This window comes from Peromyscus californicus, unplaced genomic scaffold, assembly GCF_007827085.1.
Source record: "Peromyscus californicus insignis strain IS unplaced genomic scaffold, ASM782708v3 Scaffold_20__1_contigs__length_68692818, whole genome shotgun sequence".
Lineage (NCBI taxonomy): Eukaryota > Metazoa > Chordata > Mammalia > Rodentia > Cricetidae > Peromyscus > Peromyscus californicus.
This window is the reverse complement of record NW_026294503.1, coordinates 3,682,338-3,705,718: the sequence shown is the minus strand read 5'-3', so window position 1 is coordinate 3,705,718 and position 23,381 is coordinate 3,682,338. Positions and strand designations below refer to the sequence as shown.

The 23,381-nt window shown below is 48.0% G+C and overlaps 1 protein-coding gene across 2 annotated transcripts in view; it reads right to left on the bottom strand.

The window, feature by feature from the left end:
• Positions 1-67: 67 nt before the first annotated feature.
• Positions 68-23,381, bottom strand: part of Spag1 (sperm associated antigen 1) — a 63,396-nt gene continuing 40,082 nt past the window's right edge. The window contains exons 11-19 of one of the 2 annotated variants that reach the window (XM_052747620.1): positions 23,086-23,367; positions 22,641-22,740; positions 18,364-18,516; positions 12,239-12,399; positions 10,453-10,585; positions 8,101-8,227; positions 1,918-2,070; positions 308-676; positions 68-214 (exon numbers count right to left, since the gene is read on the bottom strand). In XM_052747620.1, the coding sequence (XP_052603580.1) occupies positions 83-214; positions 308-676; positions 1,918-2,070; positions 8,101-8,227; positions 10,453-10,585; positions 12,239-12,399; positions 18,364-18,516; positions 22,641-22,740; positions 23,086-23,367 (1,610 nt within the window). In that variant the 3' untranslated portion in view covers positions 68-82. Of the gene's footprint in view, positions 215-307; positions 677-1,845; positions 2,071-8,100; positions 8,228-10,452; positions 10,586-12,238; positions 12,400-18,363; positions 18,517-22,640; positions 22,741-23,085; positions 23,368-23,381 lie in introns of those variants that run through there. The other variant, XM_052747621.1, reaches the window with a different exon arrangement.

Genomic DNA, 23,381 nt, shown 5'->3' with positions numbered 1-23,381 from the left:
CAGGGTCCTTCTGGGTGTAGCTTTACCCGTGGGACTCTGCCGCCATGCTGGCTCGGAGTGTCGGGAAGTCAGCATCCCCACCTTAAAGCAAGTACTGCCTTCTTAGGGCCTGCACATCCTCGGCAGAGAAACGCTCGGCCCGGGCCTGTGACAGGCTGTCAAGCAGCTGCGCCATCTGCTCCTTTTGGCCTTTGTTAATTAGTGTCAGGGTCATCTGGAAAAGGGGACAGTCTTGTGAGCCCAAGCAACACTTTCAAAGCTACAGAGCCCGAAGCCCAGGGCTCGTCCCAGGCGAGCTGCTGCTTACCTCAAACCTCTCTGCTCGGCTCAGATACAGGAGATGCTCATACACCAGCGAGGGGTCCTCAGCCACAAGGTGACTCTTGAGTGACTGAAGGAGGAGGAGCAACATGTCCCCTTCCAGTTTGTTACTTAGCAACCCCGGCAGATCTCTGGGTGCAGTGACGGCCAAAAGGTGCGCACAGGCCTCTGCGTCTTTCTCCGTGCAGATAGTGTTTAGGACCTGTCCGAACTCATAGGCGTTCCTGGGCTTGGAGACCTCAAGTTTTCCAGAGCGTTCTACAGACACTCCAGCTCCAGCTCCCTCCTTGGCGGGCAGGGAGGCGGCAGGGGCCTCTGCAGGTCTCTCACACTCCTCATCACTGCTTTCATTAACCTTCACAATAGAAAATGATACCAAGTCATGACACTGAATACCAGCCGCACAATCACAAGTTACTGTGAACTGAGACCACGTACAACATTTCAGTAGTCAAGTTCTAAGTGAAAATAAGTTTTTCTTTATTTTCAGATTTTTTTTTTTTGAGACAGTGTTTCTCTGTAGCCCTGGCTGTCCTGGAACTCACTGTGTAGACCAGGCTGTCCTGGAACTCACTGTGTAGACCAGGCTGGCCTCAAACTCAGAGATCTACTTGCTTCTGTCTCCCGAGTGCTGGGATTAAAGGTGTGAGCCACTACCACAAGGCTAAAAATAAAAAAAAAATTAATACATTATAAGATACATAATTTCTTTAAGAAGAAGTTAGGGTATAAAAATATTCTTAGAAGTTTAAAAACTCTGTTCTACACTAAAAACAAACTGAAGGCTTCTATTGGTTTTTTATTTTTATGATTAATTTTACATTCATTTTCATTTCCTTATATTTAGTGAAGTGAGCCTACATTTTTCATTTCTCTTAAAAGTTTTTTCTTGCTTAAGCAAGAAAGGGGAAAAAGTCATAGATCCTCACTTGGTGCCTCTTATTAGAAATGTCAGACCACAAATAGATATTAGCATTTATGGATGTACAGGAGTTTATGTCCTGCCATTCTTCATTAATGGCAAAGCAAATAATGTGGCTTTCTAGGAGTCACAGAGGTAGAAATGATGCCAGGGCTCTCTTGGAGAAGCCATACTATTGAAGAGTTAAAAAGAGAGAGAGAGAAAGATGGGCCAGGAGTGATTGTGCACACCTTTGATCCCAGCACTCAGAGGCAGGCAGATCTGAGTTCAAGGCCAGCCTGGTCTACAGAGCGACCAAAACAAAACAACAGCAGTACATCAGCTTGGGAACGTCCCCACCAGGAGTGGTTTGCATGGCTGAGGAGGCGCCCGTCATCTCCATGTCTACCCCAGGAGAAGCCTACGGCCTCGGGCTCCCAGGGCACAATCCGGCAGAGGTAACAGTTAAAACAAGAACTTCCCTGACATACAGACTCCCACTATCCACGGCCCATGCTGAGAAACATGGTGGCTAACTGTATATCAAAAGGCAAATTCTGTCTTCACAACTGGCTCAAATTTTCATTGACAATCAGAAAAGGAAAAGATTCTGTAGAACTCACAGGACGATAACCTTGGCTTGGGATCCATATCAGATCTCAGCAGAGTGCTTTCAGAGTCTGAAATACAAATACCTCTTGGACTTCGATTCTCTTCCTCTCCCTCCCTTTGCTGGGAGGCGCTGCGCCGTCCTTCACATCAAGGTGCCTGGTTGCCTCTTGCAGCTCCATCTTTGCCTCACCCATGTCTGGGTGCTGACTGGGGTCAGCTAAGCTTTCCTGGCAATTCTGAAAAATGTGATGGCAGGATGGTTTGCATGAGTCAAGGCTCTTGGGCTAGCCTGGATGACAGTGTGTACAACGGCTTCCGTCAGTGACTTTCACACAGTGGGTGTGGATGAGTCCGCTGTGAGACAGATGGACACACTGTACTACAGCAAACCTCCACTGTGGTGGAAAGGACAGTTAGCCAGCCAGGGCCCATTCTGTGTCGTAATAACCTTCTGTTCTAAGCACGGTAGACACCCATCTGCTGAATGAATAAAAGAAATGGGTGAACTGATTAGCCCCCAAATAACTTTTCTTGTTGCCGGAAGGGTTTATTTTGGCTCACAGTTCAAGGGCACAGTCGTCATGCCAGGGAAGGTGTGACGGGGGCAGGGACAGCTGTCACGTGCATCCACACTCAGGAAGCACAGAGAGACAAGTGTCTGTGCTCAGCTTGCTTTCTCATTCAGTCCAAACACGCAGTCCATGAAACGCTACCACCCAAATTTAGGGCGGCTCCTCCCTCCTTACCCTAATCTAGATTTCCTTCACACACCCAGAGACGTTTCCCCTGGTGTCTTAGCTGGGGTTTCTATTGCTGGGATGAAACACCATGACCAAAAAGCAAGTCGGGGAGCAAAGGGTTTATTAGGCTTACACTTCAGCATAGCTGTTCATCACTGAAGGAAGTCAGGACAGGAACTCAAACATGGCAGGAACCTGGAGGCAGGAGCTGATGCAGAGGCCATGGAGGGTGCTGCTCACTGGCTTGCTTCCATGGCTTGCTCAGCTACTTTCTCATAAAACCCAGGACCAGCAGCCCAGGGATGGCACCACCCACCATGGGCTGGGCCTTCCCCATTGATCACTAATTGAGAAAATGCCTTAGAGCTTGATCTCAAGGAGGCATTTCCTCAGCTGAGGCTGCTTCCTCTCTGAAGACTCTAGCTTGTGTCAAGTTGACACACAAAACCAGCTAGCACACATGGTAATGCTAAATCTAATCAAACTGATGACAAATATTAACCATCACAGTCCCTGCTAGTGAGGCCTGAGAGCCCAAGTGAGGTATGGTGCACAGCCCTAGCCCTAGCTACTCTGGAGGCCAGAGAATGGTTCGAGCCCAGAAGTCCAAAAGCCCCTGAGCAACGAAGCATGATGAACTTCCCAGTAAAAAATGCTTTCTCAAGGCTGCAGCAAGGAATGAATGAGTGAGTGGACCCATAACGGGCACCACAGGGTGTAGCTTTTCTAATCATCTTATTCTATAAAACCCTGCAAAGTTGTTCCTGAAGAACCAAAGCACCCCCATTTCAAGCAAGCCCCTCACCCCAGCTTGAAACAGGCCTGAGTTTCAAAGTTCTCAGAGCTGCTGACATAGGTCCCAGGACAAAGTTAGGCTGTTTGAAGATCCATCTGGTAGCAATTGATTAACCATAGAATGCCCCAATGCCGGAGATGGTCAAAAGTACAAAGTCAGGATGTTTGAAGGACTATCTGGTATCAATTGATTAACCACAGAATGCCCCAATGCCGGAGGTAGTCTATAAAGTTTGACAAACAACCGGTCAAAACTACAAAGTAAGATAACCCAGGAATTCTGGAAAGCCCCTAAAACTTGAGCCAATCAGAATTGTACCTGTGCTAGCACCCCTAAATGATGTAACCTTGTGGTTTTGCCTTTAAAACCTGAGCTTGCAGAGGGGCGGGCACCTCCTCCAGCCTCTACTGTGTTGGATGGCTTGACGAGGGCCCTGCCGTGGCTTGAACTGCTTCAATAACCTTGCTTTTGCATTTCGGTGAGTTCCTGTCTCTGGTGGTCTCTCAGGGGTCTCGCGCCCAGGGCACAACAGTTCCCAGTTGGAAATTGGCCAGCATTGGATTTTAATCTCATTTTAGACTCACAACGTAAGTTGGAGAGGTAGAAGAGACTCTACTTGCAGAGACAAAATGTGCCATTTCAGCAGAGTTCTAGAACTACAGCCCAGAACCATGTTTAATTAAGCCCAGTTGTGAGGTGGAGAATCATCACTCTCTTAAGTACTTGAGATGCATCGTGGCAGCATGCACTGGAGGCTGAATGGAGTCTCCTGAATTAGCGGTGGCATGGTATTCCTGGGAGACCAGCTGTAACACTGGTCCCTTCTTCCTCCCACAATGACTCGAGAAGAGTGGCATGTCTCAGACCGAACCCTAAAGCTGGGGTGCGAACTCTAACACATGTCCACGTTCCACCCTTGGAGTGCTCCGACAGAACCAGGGGAGAATGGACATGACATTTACATTACGATGTCCTAGATGGGGACCACAGGCGAGAGGCCAGGAACACAACCAGAGGGCAAGGTGTGGGCCGGCGACGGTCACAGACTTACCAAGACCATGCCAAGCTGTAATTTACTCTCCTAGCCCCATCGACAAATGACTGTCCCCATCTCAAAAGGGATGAAACGGATATAAACAAAAATCATTGAGAAGACCGTGGCAGTCATGCCCAGAGCTGGGTGATAAGCCAGGGCAGCCCAATGTCAAGGTCTGAGAACAATGAATCTGGGAACCTAGACTAGGAAGCGGACATCACTCACACAGGCTTTTCACCCATTCAAGAGTCTGCCTGAAGATCCGTCTGTCTGGTTGCAGGAGTGGGGAGAGATCAGAAAGCCCTTGACTAGGCAGGCAGCAAGGTGAGGGGCAGCTCAGCAGGATGGACAGCAGATGAGGCGGGATGTAGGGCCACCTGGTGCACAGTAGTCACTGAGCTGTCCCTGTTAGGAGATGGAGTGCGGTGACAGGAAGCCTTGGGACTTGTCCCTATGGTACCTGAGATCCTATCAGAGGAAACAATAGAAGAAACAGCTTGCAATACCGCTGAGCTGTCCTGTTGCAAAACAGGGAAGCAAGGCTTGAGGTGACAGTTGTCAGAGAAGCGGAGACCCCCCCCCCGCCCCCCAGAAAGCAGCTGGGGGGAGGGGCCGCTGGAGAGCACGCTGCCACCAAGAGTGGACTCTGGCAAGAATGGAGAGAAGTTGCTGACCGCCAGGGAAAGCAGGGGACGTAAGTTCAGGTCCCCCAGAACATTCCTACAGGGGGTAGGGGCGGGGGTGGGGTGGGGGGGGCGGCAACAGGAAGATACCTGCGGTCCAGTAGCCTGCTGTGCACAGTGGTGAATAAGAAACCCTGTTTCAAACATGGAGAAGCTGAAGACAATGGAGGTTGCCCTCTGACCTCACATGTGTGCACTGACATGTACACAGAGACAGAGAGAGAGAGAGAGAGAGAGAGAGAGAGAGAGAGATTTCTGACCCATCATTCAGTGCCCTTCTGTGATAATGTATAGATTAGAACCTAGCGGGAAAAACAAGCTGTGAGGGCATAATCCAAAGAGAGAGAGAGCTGCTCCAACTGGATATCATCTGTCTGCATCATCATAGACATTGCTGAGATTCACTCCAAGGAAGTATAAAATTCCAGTGCTTTTTACACAGAGCTTCTGACCTTCAATCAGCAGGAGAGGCCAGCAAGAGCTACCTGCTCCAGGTGTGGCCCTACAGAGTGCATGAGTCACTGGCTCAAAGCCATTGGCCCAGAGCTCAGTGCTGAGTCAGAGTTGAAGGCGGCTCCTGAATTTCGGGTGCCACGTACCATCTAGGAAATCTTTATGTGGGCTCACAGATTAGTATGTTGCCAGCCAGCAAGGCGGTGGCAGGGGTGGGGTTGAACAGCCACAGTATGAAGCAGCCACCACCCCACCCGTCCCACCCACCCCACCCCACCCCACCCCTCCCCCAAGAGCTGCTGGAAGTCCTGGCTGCTGGAAGCACAGGCCTGTTCTATATAGACTGAGAGGGTGCAAGAGTTAGAGAGACCTGATGACCAGTGCTCACAGAGGAGGAGGGATCTACAGAGGTCTGATGACCAGTGCTCACAGAGGAGGAGGGATCTACAGAGGTCTGATGACCAATGCTCACAGAGGATCTACAGAGGTCTGATGCTCACAGAGGATCTACAGAGGTCTGATGACCAGTGCTCACAGGGGAGGAGGGATCTACAGAGGTCTGATGACCAGTGCTCACAGAGGATCTACAGAGGTCTGATGACCAATGCTCACAGAGGATCTACAGAGGTCTGATGACCAGTGCTCACAGAGGATCTACAGAGGTCTGATGACCAATGCTCACAGAGGACCTACAGAGGTCTGATGACCAGTGCTCACAGAGGAGGAGGGATCTACAGAGGTCTGATGACCAATGCTCACAGAGGATCTACAGAGGTCTGATGACCAGTGCTCACAGGGGAGGAGGGATCTACAGAGGTCTGATGACCAGTGCTCACAGAGGAGGAGGGATCTACAGAGGTCTGATGATCTGGTGCTCACCGATAGCTATTGTTTGGTATCCAATGCAATAAAACCTCCACATTTCCCATTCAGTGACAAACTTGGAGTTAAAAGTGCACTTTCATACTCAACTAGGTCAAAACAACCCCCTGCTCTGAACCTGGCTATTCTCCATTATCACCTCAGAGGCCTAGGAGGCACCCCCCCCCCTCGCCCCAGACACTTTATACTGCTTTGTCCTCCCAATTTCACCTTCAAATAACCTTGAATTATCCTCACCTGCTGTTATGGTCTGACTCCTCCCTCCCCCAGTTCATAGTTGGGTTCTGACTCACAGTACATTAGAATGTAGCCATATTTGGAGAGGGTTCTGAAAGAGGTAATGAGGTGTGTTAGGTGATTCCTATTCCCAGGTGATGACTGTCCTATCAAGGAGAAATGTCAACATTCACGGGGAGAAGAAGAAGGAAGGAAGAGGAGGAGGTGGAAAAGAAAAGAAGAATGAGGAGGAGGAGGAGGATAGGGGATAGGGGATAGGGGGCATTTAAGAGTCCAGTGAGAGCTGGGTAGTGATGGTGCATGCCTTTAATTCCAGCACTCAGAAGGCAGAGGCAGGTGAACTCTTCAGTTCCAGGCCAGCCTGCTCTACAGAGCTAGTTCCAGGACAGCCAGGGCTATAGAGAGAAACCCTGTCTTGAAAAATAAAAAACAAAAACAAAACAAAAAAGAATGCAGTGGGAGCCATCATGGACCAATTATCTTCCTAGTATTTGGGAGGCTGAGGCAGGAGGAACACCAGCTTGAGGCTAGCCTGAGTTATATAGTGAGTTTCGATTACCCTGAACTAGAGTGAACCCTGTCTGAATTATGTCCCCTTCCCCCAGAAAATACATTTCAGGAAATGTATTCTGCACTGACTGGTAATGTTTCTCTCTCCATCCATTTCAGGAAATGCATTCTGCAGACAGGTCCCTGGTAATGTTATTCCCTACACATGAAGAATCAGAGACCCATAATTCTATGCAGAGCAGCACCTGGGAGGTGGAGACAGGAAAACAAACTTCAGGGCCAGGCTCTGCCATCTAGAGAGTGGGAGACCAGCCTGGGCTACTTGACACCCTGTCTTTAAAAAATAGAGGGGGAAAAAGAGTTTGCATAAGGAAAAGCATTTTATATACAGCCTTCTTTCTTCACAATGTGTTGTGAGAAGAATGTCCTCTGCAGTCAGGGCCCAGGCCACTGGAAACTTCTAGATCTTGGCTACATCTCTCCCAGCTTCCACTGAGTGGCCCGTGCTCCATCAGGATGCTCCTCTCCTCACTTCCAGCTACAGTCTTTGCTGGGAACCAATGGCATTGCTAGTGGTTGAGTTTTATTGTTGTTTTAATACTATTTTTTCTTTGAACGTTTCCTATATTTACACAACAACACAGCAGCAATAGCCATCTCCCTTAAAGTGAACATTCCCTGATGCCTTAGGAGGTAGAGCTGAAAAACTACAGCCAAAACACTCCCTGTGGACTGAAGCTGAGCTGGACAGGAACTCAGAAACTAGAGATAAGGGTGAGAGCTGGAAGTCTATTCCGAGGCTTCTGAGCAGGTCAGTGTACACCAGGATTCAATCTTATTATGAATTCATAATCCTGACATTTACATTCCTGAAACCACTCCATCAGTTCAAGGATGAAATTGACACACAAAGACAGAGATGCCCTCACCTCGAGTCCTTTCTGGGCGAGCGCTAGTCTGTAACAGGCTTTCACATTCGCTCCGTCTATCTGAAGCGCCTGGTCACAGTCCAGCTTTGCCTCTTCAAACTGGCCCAGCTTCAAGTAACAGAGGGCTCTGGCACAATGCAAGGGGAGGCAAAGGAAGCTGATCAGTGCATTTGGACAGCTCATGGGGCTGGGGAGGTTGGCTGTGTTGAAAAGCACTTGCTGCTCTTGCAGAGGACCAGAGTTCAATCCCCAGCACCCATACTGGGTAGCTCATAACTGCCTAATATTCCTGCTCCAGGGGATCTGACACCTGCTCTGACCCCTGCACTCATGTGCACACACCCACACACATCCAGACACACACATACACACACAATAAAAGATAAAATGTAAAAAAAACCAACAACAGCATTCTATAGTATTTTGAAAAAGAAGAAAGAGTAGCTAGTAAGGATCAAAACCAGCTCCTTAAGTCTGTTTTAGCCACAGTTTGCTTCAACTGGTGCATAACACCTGAAGTCAGCCATGGTGCTCTCACAGGGGTTGAAATTACATCACTGGGAGGCCGCTGTGAACAAAACATACCCTGACCCAAAAGGAGGATGTAACAAGGCGGGAAAGAGAACAAAATGAGCATCTTAATAAAATCTGTAAAGGGCTCTGGAGCACACAGCTGAGACCCACAGCAGGTCTTGTGGGACAGAGCGAGAAGAGCAATCAGAGAGACTTCCCGAAGATATGTTCACCAGAACAGAGGCCGGCATGTGGTATGAAGGGGAAGTGACCTTGCCAAGGCACTAGGCATAGGGGACAGAGAAAAGGGACAGGAGCGGAGGGAGGCCCAGGACGCAGCTTGGGCACAGCCTTCCCAGGGTGATCTAGGAAAAGCGTGGCTGGAATGGAGGGTGGGCCTGGGAGACAGCACAGGCCAGATCCCAAAGGGCCCTGTTCGACGGCCTTTGTCCTGAGCCTGGCAGAAGCATGTCTGTAACAGATGGTGATCCGCTCACAAGAGGAAAGAAGAGAAGGCCGGGATGCTGCAGAGGGCGCTGCAAGCCTGTCAGAGATACCAGTGGGGGCGGGGCTAAGGGGGATTGACAGGCACTCTGGAGAGTAGTAGAGGTGGACCCACCCAAGATTACTGCCTGCTTGAGAAGGAAAGGCCAAAGGGATCAGCTTCTTCAAAGGGAAGTTCAGAAAACAGGCCAGGGAGGCACAAGGGTAAGAGGTGAGTGCTGACAGATGTGAGAATTGGATGAGCTGGTCTAGAGCACAAGCAGAGAATAGGGATCCAGATCTTCCAAGCAGCAAGATACCAGACAGTGGGAGGCCTGCAGAGAGGAGAACCAGGCAATGAGCTCCGAGCCACTCTAGCCAAGGGCAAACGGGTCTTCAAAGAAACCAGAGAGACATTCCTGCCCACTCTGCAAAGGCCGAAGGAGAGGGGCAGAAACTGTCTGTTGGATTTAGTGACAATGTGTCTGGCCAGCAGTGGCCACAGAGGGAAATGTGCACAAAGCCACCGTAAAGGCTAGTCAAGAATTTTATCTGAGGGGCTGGAGAACTGCCTCAGCAGTTAGGAGCACATGTTGCTCTTGCAGGGCATCTGGTCTGGTGCCGGCATCCACATGGTGGCTTACAGCCATTTCCAACTCTAGTTCCATGGGATCAAGGACCCTCTTCTGAGCTCTACAGGTACCACCACTCATGCACATGGTACACAGACATCTATACAGGCAAAACACACAAACATTAAAAAAAAAAAAGACTTTGGGGGGAGGGGCGGAAATGATGTAAATACAGTACTCACATAAGAAATTCTCAAAATGTTTTTAAATTGTATGAAATAGCTAGAACAATGTTTAAAACTGATCCTTTATTCTTCCGGTTACTATACCCTCCCTACTCCCATCAAATCCCTGAAGTGTCTCAGTGGTAAAGATGGTTCTAGAACAACCTGCCCATCCTACTACACACTGTAAAAAAGGCTTACCCTTCCTTCGGCACTTCAGAAGACAAGGGCATGGCTCCATAAGATAGATTCTGAAGGCCACTGGCTACCTCTCCCCCCATGTCCCAGCTCCCACCCTGGACAGGGCTTTGGCCCAGCTTGGTGCGGCCTGGCCAGACAGACAGTGCAGGGCCAGAGTGCATCAGACCTTCATCATTCCCAACCCTCTCCACCGCTTATAGCCCAGCTCTTTCAGAAACACCCAAGACAACGTGTACAGATACCTAGAAGCACTACATAGAACTGGCAAGTAATGAATTTTATTACGCTAATATCAAAAGTTATTTTAAAATAATAAATGCTATTCCCAGAAGACCTGCAGAATACCACAAAGAACTTACCTGTTTGTATATATGGCACACTCCTTGCTGTTAATTTTTAAGCATTCGCTGTATTTACTAATGGCATCTTTATAGTTTTTGTCCTTTACAAGTTGATTTCCTTCTTCTTTAAGGACTTGAAACATTTTTTCATCTATAGGATCAATAAAATAAACATATAGAGAAAACATTCCTGTAAGACATCTATAAACTCTTAAGAACGGTTATCAGTAAACCCTCCATTGCAAAGTTACGTGCTTGCATACCGTGAGGAGCTAGCTATACAGAATAAAAAAATTAAAGAGGAGAAGCTGCTGAATAAATGAATAATTATGACACTGTTACTTTCAAATTAGAGAATAAAATGCAAGCAATGTGTTACACATGTTGGCATGTTTTCTTCTCTCCATTGGAATTCTGGAGACACTGCCAGGAGCAAGGACTGTGTGAGAGATGGAGAGAATCAAGCCACACACCAGGACACCGGTAACTAGACGGCGTGAGGCAGTCTCAGACATGACTACTTCCATGAAGTCACAAGCCCCACAGTGTCCTGTAATTGCAAAGCACTTAGGTAACAGTACTTAAGACATTTCATTAAGCTGGAATTATGGCAGAATAAGTCTATGAAATGGCTCCACACACCATAAGTGAACCGGCAGAGTGGTGCACGCCTGCAATCCCAGCGCCTGGATGGTGAAGGCGGGGGCTCAGCGCACAGGGTTATCCATGGCTCCCTGTCATATTAGAGGTCAGTCTGGGGGCTCAGCACACAGGGTTATCCGTGGCTCCCTGTCATATTAGAGGTCAGTCTGGGAGGCTCAGCACACAGGGTTATCCATGGCTCCCTACCATATTAGAGGTCAGTCTGGACTATGTGAAAAAAAAAAAGAAAGAAAAACCCACAAAGCTGGGGCTAGAGCAGTGGCTCAGTGATTAAGGCACTTACTGCACTAGTAGAGGACTGGGTTCGAGTCCCAGCACCATGCCAGATGTTTTAGACCTCTGTGAGCACCTGTACTCACAGACACATACTCACACATACACACAGTTCTTAAAAGCTGGGACTGGAGAGATGGTTCAGTGGTTAAGAGCACTTGCTGTCTTGCATAGGACCTGAGTTCAGTTCCTAGCACCCATGTGGTGGCTCACAACCATTTGTAACTCCAGTTTCCGGGGATTCAACGTCCTCTTCTGACCTCTGCAGGTCCCAGGCACATATGTGGTACACATATGTACATGCAGGCCAACACACACATAAAATAAATAAATCTTTAAAAACAAAAGATTCAATAAATATTTGATGAATAATGTCAAACTTTTAAAGCCTGATGTGGTGTTTACCCAGCATCCAAGTTTCCCTACTACATATTAGCGTATTATCAGTTGAGAATTTTTTATTTGTATGTGTGATGTGTGCGTGTGACTTGTGCCACAGCACGCACACGGAGTTCCGAGGCAGTTTTGGGCAGTCTGCTCCCCCTCCACCACGAACTCCGCAGACTGAACTCAGGCCTTCAGGTTGGCTGTTTACACACCAAGCACCTCGCCGGCCCTGAATCAATCATTTTTTATTTTTAAAAGCACTGCAGATTTACCTACAGGCAAGTCTGTTTTTAAAAATATTCATTTGTTTTGTGTGCATTTGTGTTTTGCCTTCATGCTTGTCTGCGGGAGGGTGTCAGATCCCTGGAACTGGAGTTACAGACAGTAATAACTCAGTTCAGGCTCCGCCCCCTCTGCTTTACCCCAGAACACACGTGTAGCTCAAGATGCCTTTGGAGGAAACACGGGTAGTCCTCCCTACCTGTGATGCCGGGCGGGCAGCCACTGGGAGGTGGCTCTTGGTCTGGGCTCTCTGCAGCAGGATGCCAAACTCGCAGTGGGTCAGACATGGGTACAACTGGGACGGGTGGCAGATTCTCCCGCCATTCTGGCCCATCTAGCTCCATTAAGAGTTTTGTTATCCTAAAGAGAGAATGAACTGTTGATACGATCAAGGAATTAGTGCTTCATCTTAATAAAGGTTCGAGCAAGAGTCAGACTGACTGCCTGGCAGGTGGCGCACGCCTTTAATCTCAGAATTCAGGAGGCAGAGGCAGGCTGATCTCTGTGACTTCGAGGCCAGCCTGGTCTACAAAGCGAGTTCCAGGACAGACAACAAAACTACACAGAGAAACCCTGTCTCCAAAAACCAAAAAAAAAAAAAAAAAAAAGAAAGAAAGAAAGAAAGAAAGAAAGAAAAAGTTATTTGTTAATTTGTTTTAAAATTTCAACATATGAACAATAAAATTTTAATTTTTGAAAAAGTGAAAAGTGCAACTAAAATTTAGGACTTGAAGAAAATACCCCCCATAACCCTTAATCAGTTGCTGAACTGACAATGTGTTACTCTTGAAAGTAGCTGGGAGTCCTTCGGGGGTTTCTTTGCTCAAACTATACCCCATGATGGCTGAGACAGATGCACAGCTCACGCTGACCAATGAGGGCCAGCTCATGCTGACTGATGAGGCCAGCTTCTCCCTGGACACTGCTGCTTCTTTTTTTTTTTTTTTTTTTTCCAGAGCTGAGGACCGAACCCAGGGCCTTGCGCTTGCTAGGCAAGCGCTCTACCAATGAGCTAAATCCCCAACCCCCACTGCTGCTTCTTAAGGCAAAATGTGCATCAACACAGTTCCCACGTGTTCTTTCATTTCTAAATGTATCCACTTATATTCTTCTCATATAAATAAAGGTAAGAAATAGAATTAGCCGGGCGGTGGTGGCGCACGCCTTTAATCCCAGCACTCGGGAGGCAGAGCCATGCGGATCTCTGTGAGTTCGAGGCCAGCCTGGTCTACCAAGTGAGTTCCAGGAAAGGCGCAAAGCTACACAGAGAAACCCTGTCTCGAAAAACCAAAAAAAGAAAAAAGAAAAAAAAGAAATAGAATTATCAGAGTATTTCACTAAGGTCCTTACCTCAATGACCACCTTAAAATTCAGATAACCATTCTTGGTTATCATTTTCCTATTATTTTAAACATACAGAGGCTGGGCAAGGTGGTGCATGCCTTTAATCCCAGCATGAGTTTAAGGCCAGCCAGGACTACACAGTGAGACCCTATTTCAAAGCTTGTTTGTTTGAGTCAATTTAGATTTAAAAGCAAAATTGAATTTTGTCTTTGGGACAAATATCTGGTTTTAAAAAAGGCACTTCCCAAGACTGGGAAGGTTGGCTGAAAATTAGTGAAATGCATTCATGTTAGTTGGGTCTGTAATTGCATACTTTTATGTAAACAAAATATATAATTATATATAGATATTATAATATACATGCTTTTCCTATAGTTTTTTATACAGAAATTTCCTTCATAAACTACAGCTATAATAACTACATCTCATTGGTTGGGTGTGCAAAGGTAAATTTGAACATTAATGTATAACCATCCACAACTGTAGAAGAAAAAGACTGTTAAAAAGATTTTTAAGCAAAATTTGTATTACTAGAAGAGAGGAAGGAAGAGGCAGCTGAAGAGAGATGCTGTGTTGCCAGAGCAGGCAATGCAGGGGTCAATGCAGAGGGTCAATGCAGAGGGTCAATGCAGAGGTCAATCCAGGGGGGTCAATGCAGGGGGTCAATGCAGAGGGTCAATGCAGGAGTCAATGCAGAGGGTCAATGCAGGGGTCAATGCAGGGGGTCAATGCAGGGGGTCAATGCAGAGGGTCAATGCAGGGGGTCAATGCAGGGGGTCAATGCAAAGGGTCAGTGCAGGGGGGTCAATGCAGGGGGGGGTCAATGCAGGGGGGTCAATGCAGAGGGTCAGTGCAGGGAGGTCAATGCAGGGGGTCAATGCAGGGGGTCAGTGCAGGGGAGTCAATGCAGGGGGATCAATGCAGGGGGTCAATGCGGGGGGGGGGGTCAATGCAGGAGGTCAGTGCAGGGGGGTCAATGCAGAGGGTCAATGTAGGGGTCAGTGCAGGGGGGTCAATGCAGAGGGTCAATGCGGGGGGGTTGTCAATGCAGGGGGTCAATGCAGGGGTCTAACATGTTAAGGCCCCTAGAGAGGAGGAGGGGCAGATGTTAATGGGAAACGAAAAGAAACTAGGCACAGATGTTTAAATTTAAAAAAAAGTTGTTGGTGCCTGCTTTTACACAATGAACTGTATAAATGGGAAAGTAAGCATGAATACGGCTCACAAACACGAAGTGAAATTGTTTTAATCAAGAACACGGAAGCCGGTTGATGTTGGCGCACGCCTTTAATCCCAGCACTTGGGAGGCAGAGGCAGGCAGATCTCTGTGAGTTCGAGGACAGCCTGGGCTACAGAGTGAGTTCTAGGACAGCCAGGGCTACACAAAGAAACTGTCTCAAAAAAAAAAAAAAAAGACTGTGGAAAACCTAAAGCTTCCTCGTCTTTCTTATAAAACGACAACACAGCTTTTAAATTCCATTAAAAAGTGACAGAGTCTTAAAGTCAGCTGCTCTGAAACTGTCCTCCTACGTAAATGTCCAATACCAACCTCAGAAAGCTAAACCACTGGGCCCAGCAATTCCTCTCCTATGTATATACCAAAGGAAATGAAATGGAAACAGCCAAAATGGTCATCAACCAAGGGATTAATAAAAAAATAAAGATGTGATCTGTGCAGACATGCACGGGACATAACGAAAGTCAGAACTAGCACATGCTGCCCCGTGGACAAAATGCAGAAACATTTTGTCAACCACAACATCGTGTAATCTGTGATTCTATTTCTATGAAATTTCTGAATGGATCAACCCATTCCAGAAGGCAGGAAGCAGATGCTGGCTGCAGTGGACTGTGGACAGGATGGCCTTTGAGCATGATGAAGGTGATAAACAAGAAGAGATTGATAGCTCCATGGTGCTATGCTCACTACGGTGTTTAATCTTGCATCAATTTCATCTTAGTTTTTAAAAAGAACAGCGCAGAAAGTTGAGGATTAGAATCAACATGGTCTCGCATACACATTTCACGCCATTCAGACTATTGCCGCATGCTTTCAGCCTATTGTTTGGCTTCCTGGAATACCACGGTGGTGAGGGCGCATTTGTGTGTGCATGTGTGCATAGAGGCTCAAAGCTGTCATCAGCTGTCTTCCTCCATCGCGGTCTGGTTGTTGTGGCAGGGTCTTGCGGTTGAACTCAGAGCTCACCTAGCAGCTGGTCTGGCTAGCAGTTCACTGGAGGCATCCCATTCTGCCTTCCAAGTGCTTGAATGACAGGCAGCAGCCATGCTTGCCTGGCACTTGGGCAGGTGCTGGGGATCCGGATTCTGGTCCTCATGTGTGGGGTCCAGAGCCATCTTTTCAGACCTAAAGCACCTTTGGCCAAGCCTCCTTTCAGTCAGAGTCCCGGGTATTCCCTGAGAACTGACTGTAACATGATGCTCCTTTCCCAGACTTCATCTTGAAAATCTCTAGGAAGGATGGGGATGTAGGACAGCAATTGTCTGGCATGCATGAGGGCCAGGGGCAGCCCCAGAACTGCAAAATGGGCAGAAAGCGAGAGACAGAAGGAGGGGGGTGGCACTCCAGGTAGAAGGCAGGTACATTAAAGCAAAACCCCAAACAGAGGCGTGCACATGCTTTCTGTGTTGGAGAACACACTCATTCAACACCTTCTCATCACAATCTGCAGCTATGACGATGGATAGACCATAACCCCTGACCTTATGAAGCTTCTAGTAAAACGGCAAGAAAATGCATTCACAAAAAAGGGACACACTGCAGGACATTCCTCCCTGGAGCCCATCCACACTTGGGAGTTCTTACTTGCTTTCCTTAATGAATCTATTTTGCTTTAGTAAAACACACAGATACACACACACACACACACACACACACACACACACACACACACACACACACCCCAGAGGGAGAGAGGGGGAAAAAAAAGAATATAAAGATTGAGATGGACGCGGTTGTTGGGCACTGAGAAAGGGAACCTAAGAGAGTTGATGGAGCGAGCTGGTGGGCCAGGGCACTTCCTAGACGAAACATGCTCTCCTAAAAGAGACAGCACCAGAAGACTACACCACAAGCCAGCCTTCAGGGAAGCAAATGACTGGCAGTGTGAGGTGCCGTGTGGTTCTCCTGAGTCACTATCAAGGAGCCTGGGGATGTCTTGTCTAGTGTCACCACAGATAACCAATAAAAGCCAATGTCTCATACCTGGAGAGCTTGGTACTAGAAGTGTTTCCAGTCTGGGAATTTCTATTATTATTATTGTTATTATTTTCCGAGTTAGGGTCTCACTATGTAGCCCTGGCTGACTATGACTAGAACTTGCTCTGTAGACCAGGCTGGCCTTGAACTCACAGAGATCTACTTGCCTCTGCCTCCTAGATATGTGCCACACTGCCTGGTGATTTTGTTGTTGTTGTTGTTGTTGTTAGGCTAGTTGCATATATAGGTGTGTGTGTGTGTGTGTGTGTGTGTGTGTGTGTGTGTGTGTATTTGCGCATGCGCTCACGGACACGCCCATGCACATACTAGGGCACACATGTGGGTGTTACAATAGGGCTCAATTCTAAACCTGAAATTCATGTAGGCATTCAAAACAGTTCCAGTTCTGAACCATTCTGAGTTTTGGGCTTTCAGAATTAGGGGTGCTCAGACTGCTTATGTCCCTTTTTTTCCAGTGAGTTGGGTGACTGCCAAGGGAAAGTTCCCACCAAAGCTGAGGCTCCGGGAAGGACAGGACATGACTGAAAAATGAGTTCATGTGAGCCAGGTCATTCTCACTGTCTACTGAGTGCTCAAATCCATGGGTGTGCGCACAAACACACACCACACACAAACACACACCTATAGATGCAACTATTTTAACAACCACAAATATCACCAGGCACATATCTAGGAGGGAGAGGCAAGTAGATCTCTGTGAGTTCAAGGCCAGCTTGGTCCACATATCAAGTTCCAGCCAGCAAGGGCTGCATAATCTGATGTTCTGCTGGCACCCTTCAAAGACACTTCCTCTGCAGCAGCTGTGGCCAGGCCTGCCTCACCCCTCTGCAATCCCTCCACCTCACTGTCCAAACACACTGTCTTACCTGGGGTTCTCTGTCTTCCACTGCTTCCCCCTATCTACATTCTGGCTTGCTGAGAGGCAGACCATGCCAGCTCTACCTTTTGTCCTTTGCGGAGTGTGTGAGGCATGGCGTACTAAGACCATCACAGGGTCCAGGACAGTCAGAAACACTTGAAAAGCTGCCATTTGGGAAAATGGAATAAGAAAATACTATAAAATACTGCACATAATAGAAAATGTTATCTGATGCAGAGTTTTCAATTTTTACCTGAATATTTATGATGTCTGTGTTACTAGGGTTTAAACTCAGAGCCCTAAGCTACACTTCCAGCCCCATAGTCTGAAGATTCTTGCCTTCTCATTCTCCCTCATGGGAGAAGTCAGCCAGAATTTTAACTAGATCAAACTCTTGGCAGTTTTACTACTAAGTAATACTCCTCCTCCTAGGGAGTGTCTGCTTACAAGGGCATGTGAGCAGGTCACGAAGCATCCCTTCTGAGCATAACCAACAGGTGCATTCCCCGACAGATCCGGTGCCCACAGGAATGCACGGACTCTGAGGTGTGTATGCAGTCTATCCAGAGCTCCTAGTTAGAGACTGTCCTGTGTCAGCACTGACTTAGACATCCACGGAAAGCACACGGAAGCTGCACACGTGGTGTGTTCAAAATGAAGTAACTTCACAGAAATCAACAGAGGTAAGAGGATAAGCCAGGAAATATGGAGGGGTCATTAGAAATCAAGTTAATGTAAAGTAGATGAGGACCTGTGACGATCTGACAGCATTCTTAGAGAGGGGAAAGGGAATAGCGTGACCCTCCTCTAACAGAGGTCCCCAGAAAGCGTGACGCTCCTCTAAGGGAGGCAGACCTCGGAGAGCAGCCTCAGATTCCATTACCTGTTAATGCTGCTGCTTGCCAGCTGGATTCCAGAATCTATCTGCAGCACTGTCTTATAATCCACGTAAGCTTTCCCATATTGCTCTAAGGTTTCATAGGCCACTGCTCGTCGCAGAAGAGGCTTCACTGAGAATGGACAAAGTTCCAGAGCCCTAAGAGGACAAAATATTCCATGTCATTTACCTTGAGAGGGGCCCTTTAATTTCTGTTTAACAGTGTATACTGCAGTACTGGACCCTTGCACACCACACCTGGTATCTGCTCTGGGGTCCTGGCAGCAAGCAATCATACTGTCTTTGAATCCACGGACAAGAAAGCACTCTGGAGTGTCCTTGTTCTATAGTTAAGTGTGAGTTCCCTAGACTGCAGCCTCCTGGTCCCCCCGGCAGAACCAGTGTGGACAGCTTACAACGTCTTGCCACGAAGGAGGTGGCTCACAGGAATGCACCGGTTCTGTGACCGTGAGGACTGAGCTGGGATTCCCTGCACCTATAGGAAAGCACTAGGGAAGCATCCGTGTGCTGCCTGGGGCTCGCTGGGGCTCGCTGGCCGCAGGTCTAGGTGACTCCGTAAGCAGTCAACTCCAGGATCAGTCAACTCTGAGATCAGTGGGAGATTTTGTCTCAAAAGATAAAATGGTGAGGGGGACACTGGATGTTGACCTCTGACACAACACACACACACACTTTGAAAGATAATTCTTAATTGCATCCCTACATTTAATAAGGTGCCTTACTACTAAACCACAAGAACTTACACGATGTTTTCTGAAATCAGCTTTCTATCACCTTCTGTGGTTCGTTATGACTTAATTGTAAGAAGGTGTCAATGACAGACCAGAGGGAATTGGGAATCGAGGGCTAAGCCTACCGCACTTTCCTCTCGGTCATGGGTTTTCATATCGCACTGTTTAGTCTGAAAAGTATTTCCAGTATCACTAAAGATAAATTTCACCTTTGACCAGAGAGTGCAAGGGTGCCCCGTCACACCCACCACACCACCTCCATTCCCGGCAGGCGTTCATTCCTCCAAGCACCACATCAAGCTTGGGATCTAAAATCAATAGAACGAGACACATGATTCTTAGCACTTCCTAACATAGGAAATGAAAGGATCCGTGTTTTTATTCCTTAACTGCAATCTTAAATGAATATGAGTTTATGAATGGAAATTCCATTAAAGAGAAGAATCGTCCAACCATAAACACAGACAGAGCTCACCAGGACAGGAGGCTGGCTACTCAGGTTAACTCAGACACTTAAGAGTTTGCTGTGGGCAAGCCTGTCAGGAGCAGAGGCAACTTTAGTCTATTTAAATATTCTAAATGGGAAGCTGTCCAGTGGTGTGTTTGTATATGTGTGTGTGCATGCTTGTGTGTGTTTATGTGTGTGTGTGTGTGTGTGTGTGTGTGTGAGATGCATGCGCGCGTGACTGCTCTTCAGATAACTTGAAGAAGTTCTCTGACAAATAGGAAATTAGGAAATGTGATGTGGCTTTTTTTTGGCTGACAATTATGCAGTAAAAATGCTTTTGAGAACAGTGTTTCTCGGATTTTTGCTTAGGCATGATAGCTAAAATGTGGAGAAGGATGGCATGAGGCGGAGTAGGTCCACAGCCCCTTGTACACCACCAACATTCCCAAGAGTGATTCTGCAAACAACCTCTGGGCAACACTGCTGCTCCAAAGATACACAAACATGTATCTTCGGGCTGGCGGGATGGTTCAGTGGTTAGAGCCAACTGCTGTTCTTGCAGAGGACCAGGGTTCTTAGCACTCACATAGTGAGGCTTCACAGTCCCCTGGAACTCCAGCTCCAGAGGATCTGACACCCTCTTCTGGCCTCCTTAGGCACCAGCACTCACATGCATACACCCACACATACACACATACATACACTTTTTTTAAAAAATTAAATCTTGGGCTAGCCGGGCAGTGGTGGTGCACGCCTTTAATCCCAGCACTCAGGAGGCAGAGCCAGGCGGATCTCTGTGAGTTCAAGTCCAGCCTGTTCCACAGAGCGAGATCCAGGACAGACACCAAAACTACACAGAGAAACCCTGTCTCGAAAGAAAACAAAACAAACTAACAAATAAACAAACAAAAATCTTGGGGTGGAGAGATGGCTCAGCTGTTAAGTGCATATATTGTTCTTCCAGAGGACCTGGGTTTGATTCCCAGCACCCACATCAAGCAATTCACAACCATCTATAACTCCATCTCCAGGGGAGGCAACAGCTCTGGGCTCCTCAGGCACCCACACATATGGCATATACATGAACACACATGATTTAAAATAATTAAATACTTTAAAAATAAATCTTAAAAACAGTATCTTCACAAGTTAAAAGTTTTTACTCATTTAAAATGTCTGGCTTGTTTCTTCAATCAGTGTTTAATGTAGCCCAGGCTGGCCTTGAACTCTCTCTGTAGCTGAGGATGACCTTCAGCTTCTAATCCTCCAGCCTCCACCTCCCAAATGCTGGGTTTGCAGGTGTGAGCCACAACTCCTGGCTTCTCTTTCAAGGTTTGACTTATAATTCCACTTATCTGTAATAAGAGCTCATGGAGCTCTTCAAAAAGCAAATCTTAAAAATAAGAAGCTTCCATTAAAATGTGTGCAGTCTTTGGGGCTATAAAAGAGCATCACACTTTGTAAAAATAAGTTGCTCCTCATTCATACAGATTCAAGTGCATCCATATATGAACATGTTCCTGAAGCATTTAAACAAACCTGAGAATAACAGCATCCCACAGGTGTCCTCTCCAGCTCTCCTGCTGGGACTCTCACCAGGTATCAAAGAAAACACCTAAGTAGGTCAGCCGCACAGAGGTCGGTGTTGGCTGGCAGAGCCACATTCCTGGCTTACAACACAGCTCAGGGGTCACTCTCCCTCAGCTACTGCCCACCCCACGTCCCAGCAGGCCCCTGGCTCCCCCAGGACCAGCTCCTCCTAGTCTAGCCTCCGTGGATACCAGGACCGGAGGCCGCTCTTTGGTTTCCTCCTGAGTAATACACCAGAAACAAGCAGTTACATCGAAAGGATGCACACTACTGATCACAACATGCCTGTCTCGTCAGTTCGCATGGCCTTCCCCCTCAGCCAGTCACAGCTCAGATCTGGGGCATCTGATGGTGTTCACAGGGTCAGTGCTCACACCATGACAGACTTCAAGCTACCCACCTGATGTCAACTAGCTCATGAACTCCTAATTCACAGCAGTTAGCTAATGGGAACCAGCACAACTGTGGCTAAAGACGGGCCAAACCAAAAAACAAACGCTATTACATTAAACTGCAGTCTATAATACTGGCAAAAACAAGGAAACTCAAAGTGCCGTAGCGCTTCTTCTGACACTGGAGATGCAAACACTCCATGCTTAATCTACATCAATAAGCTGAACGAGAAAAAGTATTTGTCTTATAAACAGGATTCATGAAGTTATTTTCCAAACTGGAGCTTCTCTGAGTGGAAAGGTGTGAGCATTTCTAATTTCTACAGGAAGAGCAGGAGTAAACCAGGTCTGTGTTAGCCAATCTAGAACATGACTTCCTATTGTTTTCAGATGTGCTAATAGTAACTTCTTGCCAAAGGGTTTATTACTTAATGGTGAAAGAAAACGAAATGTTTTATTCATGTGCATACATTCACGCAGCCCAGCAGGTTACCATCAATGAGTGTGTGCTGGAGTGAATGGCTGGAGGATCTACAGGCACAACCAAGGCTCAGGAGCCGGGGGTCTGGGGAAACCCACCAGGTCGACCAGCAGCTGAGAGGGTTTCAGGAGCGAAGATGGGCAGAGAGCATGACCCTATCTGAACAAGGTGGCAGCGGAAGGCCTAGTGCCTGGGTGGTGAGTGGAGGGAGGCGGTCCAGTTTGGGGAGCAAGCTGGTGCCAAGGAAGCTGATCTGAAGACAATACCATCTGGGCAAAATTCAGTAGAAGTTACCCTGGTGACAAGTGGCCTGAAACTAGTTATTGGGCATCTCTGGTAATCCGGAGAGGAAAGTACAAATTTCAGTAGGAGCACGGGAAAAAGTTTGGATAATTTCCTATAGGTTATGAGTGTGTGTGTGCGTGTGCATGTGCGTGTGCGTGTGCGTGTGTGTGTGTGTGTGTGTGTGTGTGTAGACAGGGGTTTTTCATATTCTAGTCACAGCACTTAAGCCAGTCTTAGGAAACTAGGCTCTTACAGAAAACTTAGAAGACTATTAAACATTGCCTTCTTCACAGTACCATTACAACCGTCTCTTGACCAACCTGGAGTGCATTTACCTGTTACAATCCTGGATGCAGCCGCTGCAGTTCCCTTCTTTGAGGTAACATGCTGCTCTATTTGAATACAAGATGCTCAGCTCATCCGCACTTGCATTTCCTAAAACCACATTTAATTAAACACAGTTAAAACCCATTAGCAAAATCACAGTTCACCAAAATGACGTGACAGGACTGCGGTCTCCGCGGCACTGCGGTCAGTCCCACAGCCTGCTCATCCTGCAGAGCTCGGAGGAGCTGTCCCCGCACCAGCCACACGGGAAGGTAGGGCAGGGACCCGTGCAAACCTGCCTGGCCGGCACTGGCTTCGCATTCCGAGGTATTGCTCACGTAGGTCAAGTGGCGCGGTGCCCTTAGTCACCGGGAAGGAATGCGGGCCAGTGCCTGTCACCGCGGGAGGCCGGCTTCTGTCCCGACCTGAGGTGGCCACGGCGCGGTCCCCTACCTGCAGGTTCCAGCTGCGCTATCGCCGCCGAGTACTGCGCTGCCGCCTCGGCGAACTGCCCGCCGCGGAACAGCTGGTTGCCGTGGCTCTTGAGGCCACTGGGACCGTCGGCGGCTCGGGGCTCCCCGGGGTGCGGGCTGTCGGCGCGCGCCGTCTCCGTCTGCTGCAGACCTCCCGGCTGCTCGGCTCGGGGCCCCGGGGTCCGGCCCCGCCGCGACCGCCGGCTGCCCTGGCCCCGGCCCATCAGCTTCTTCTGGATGTTGCCCATGGCGCTGGCCGCCGCTGTAGGGAAGGCG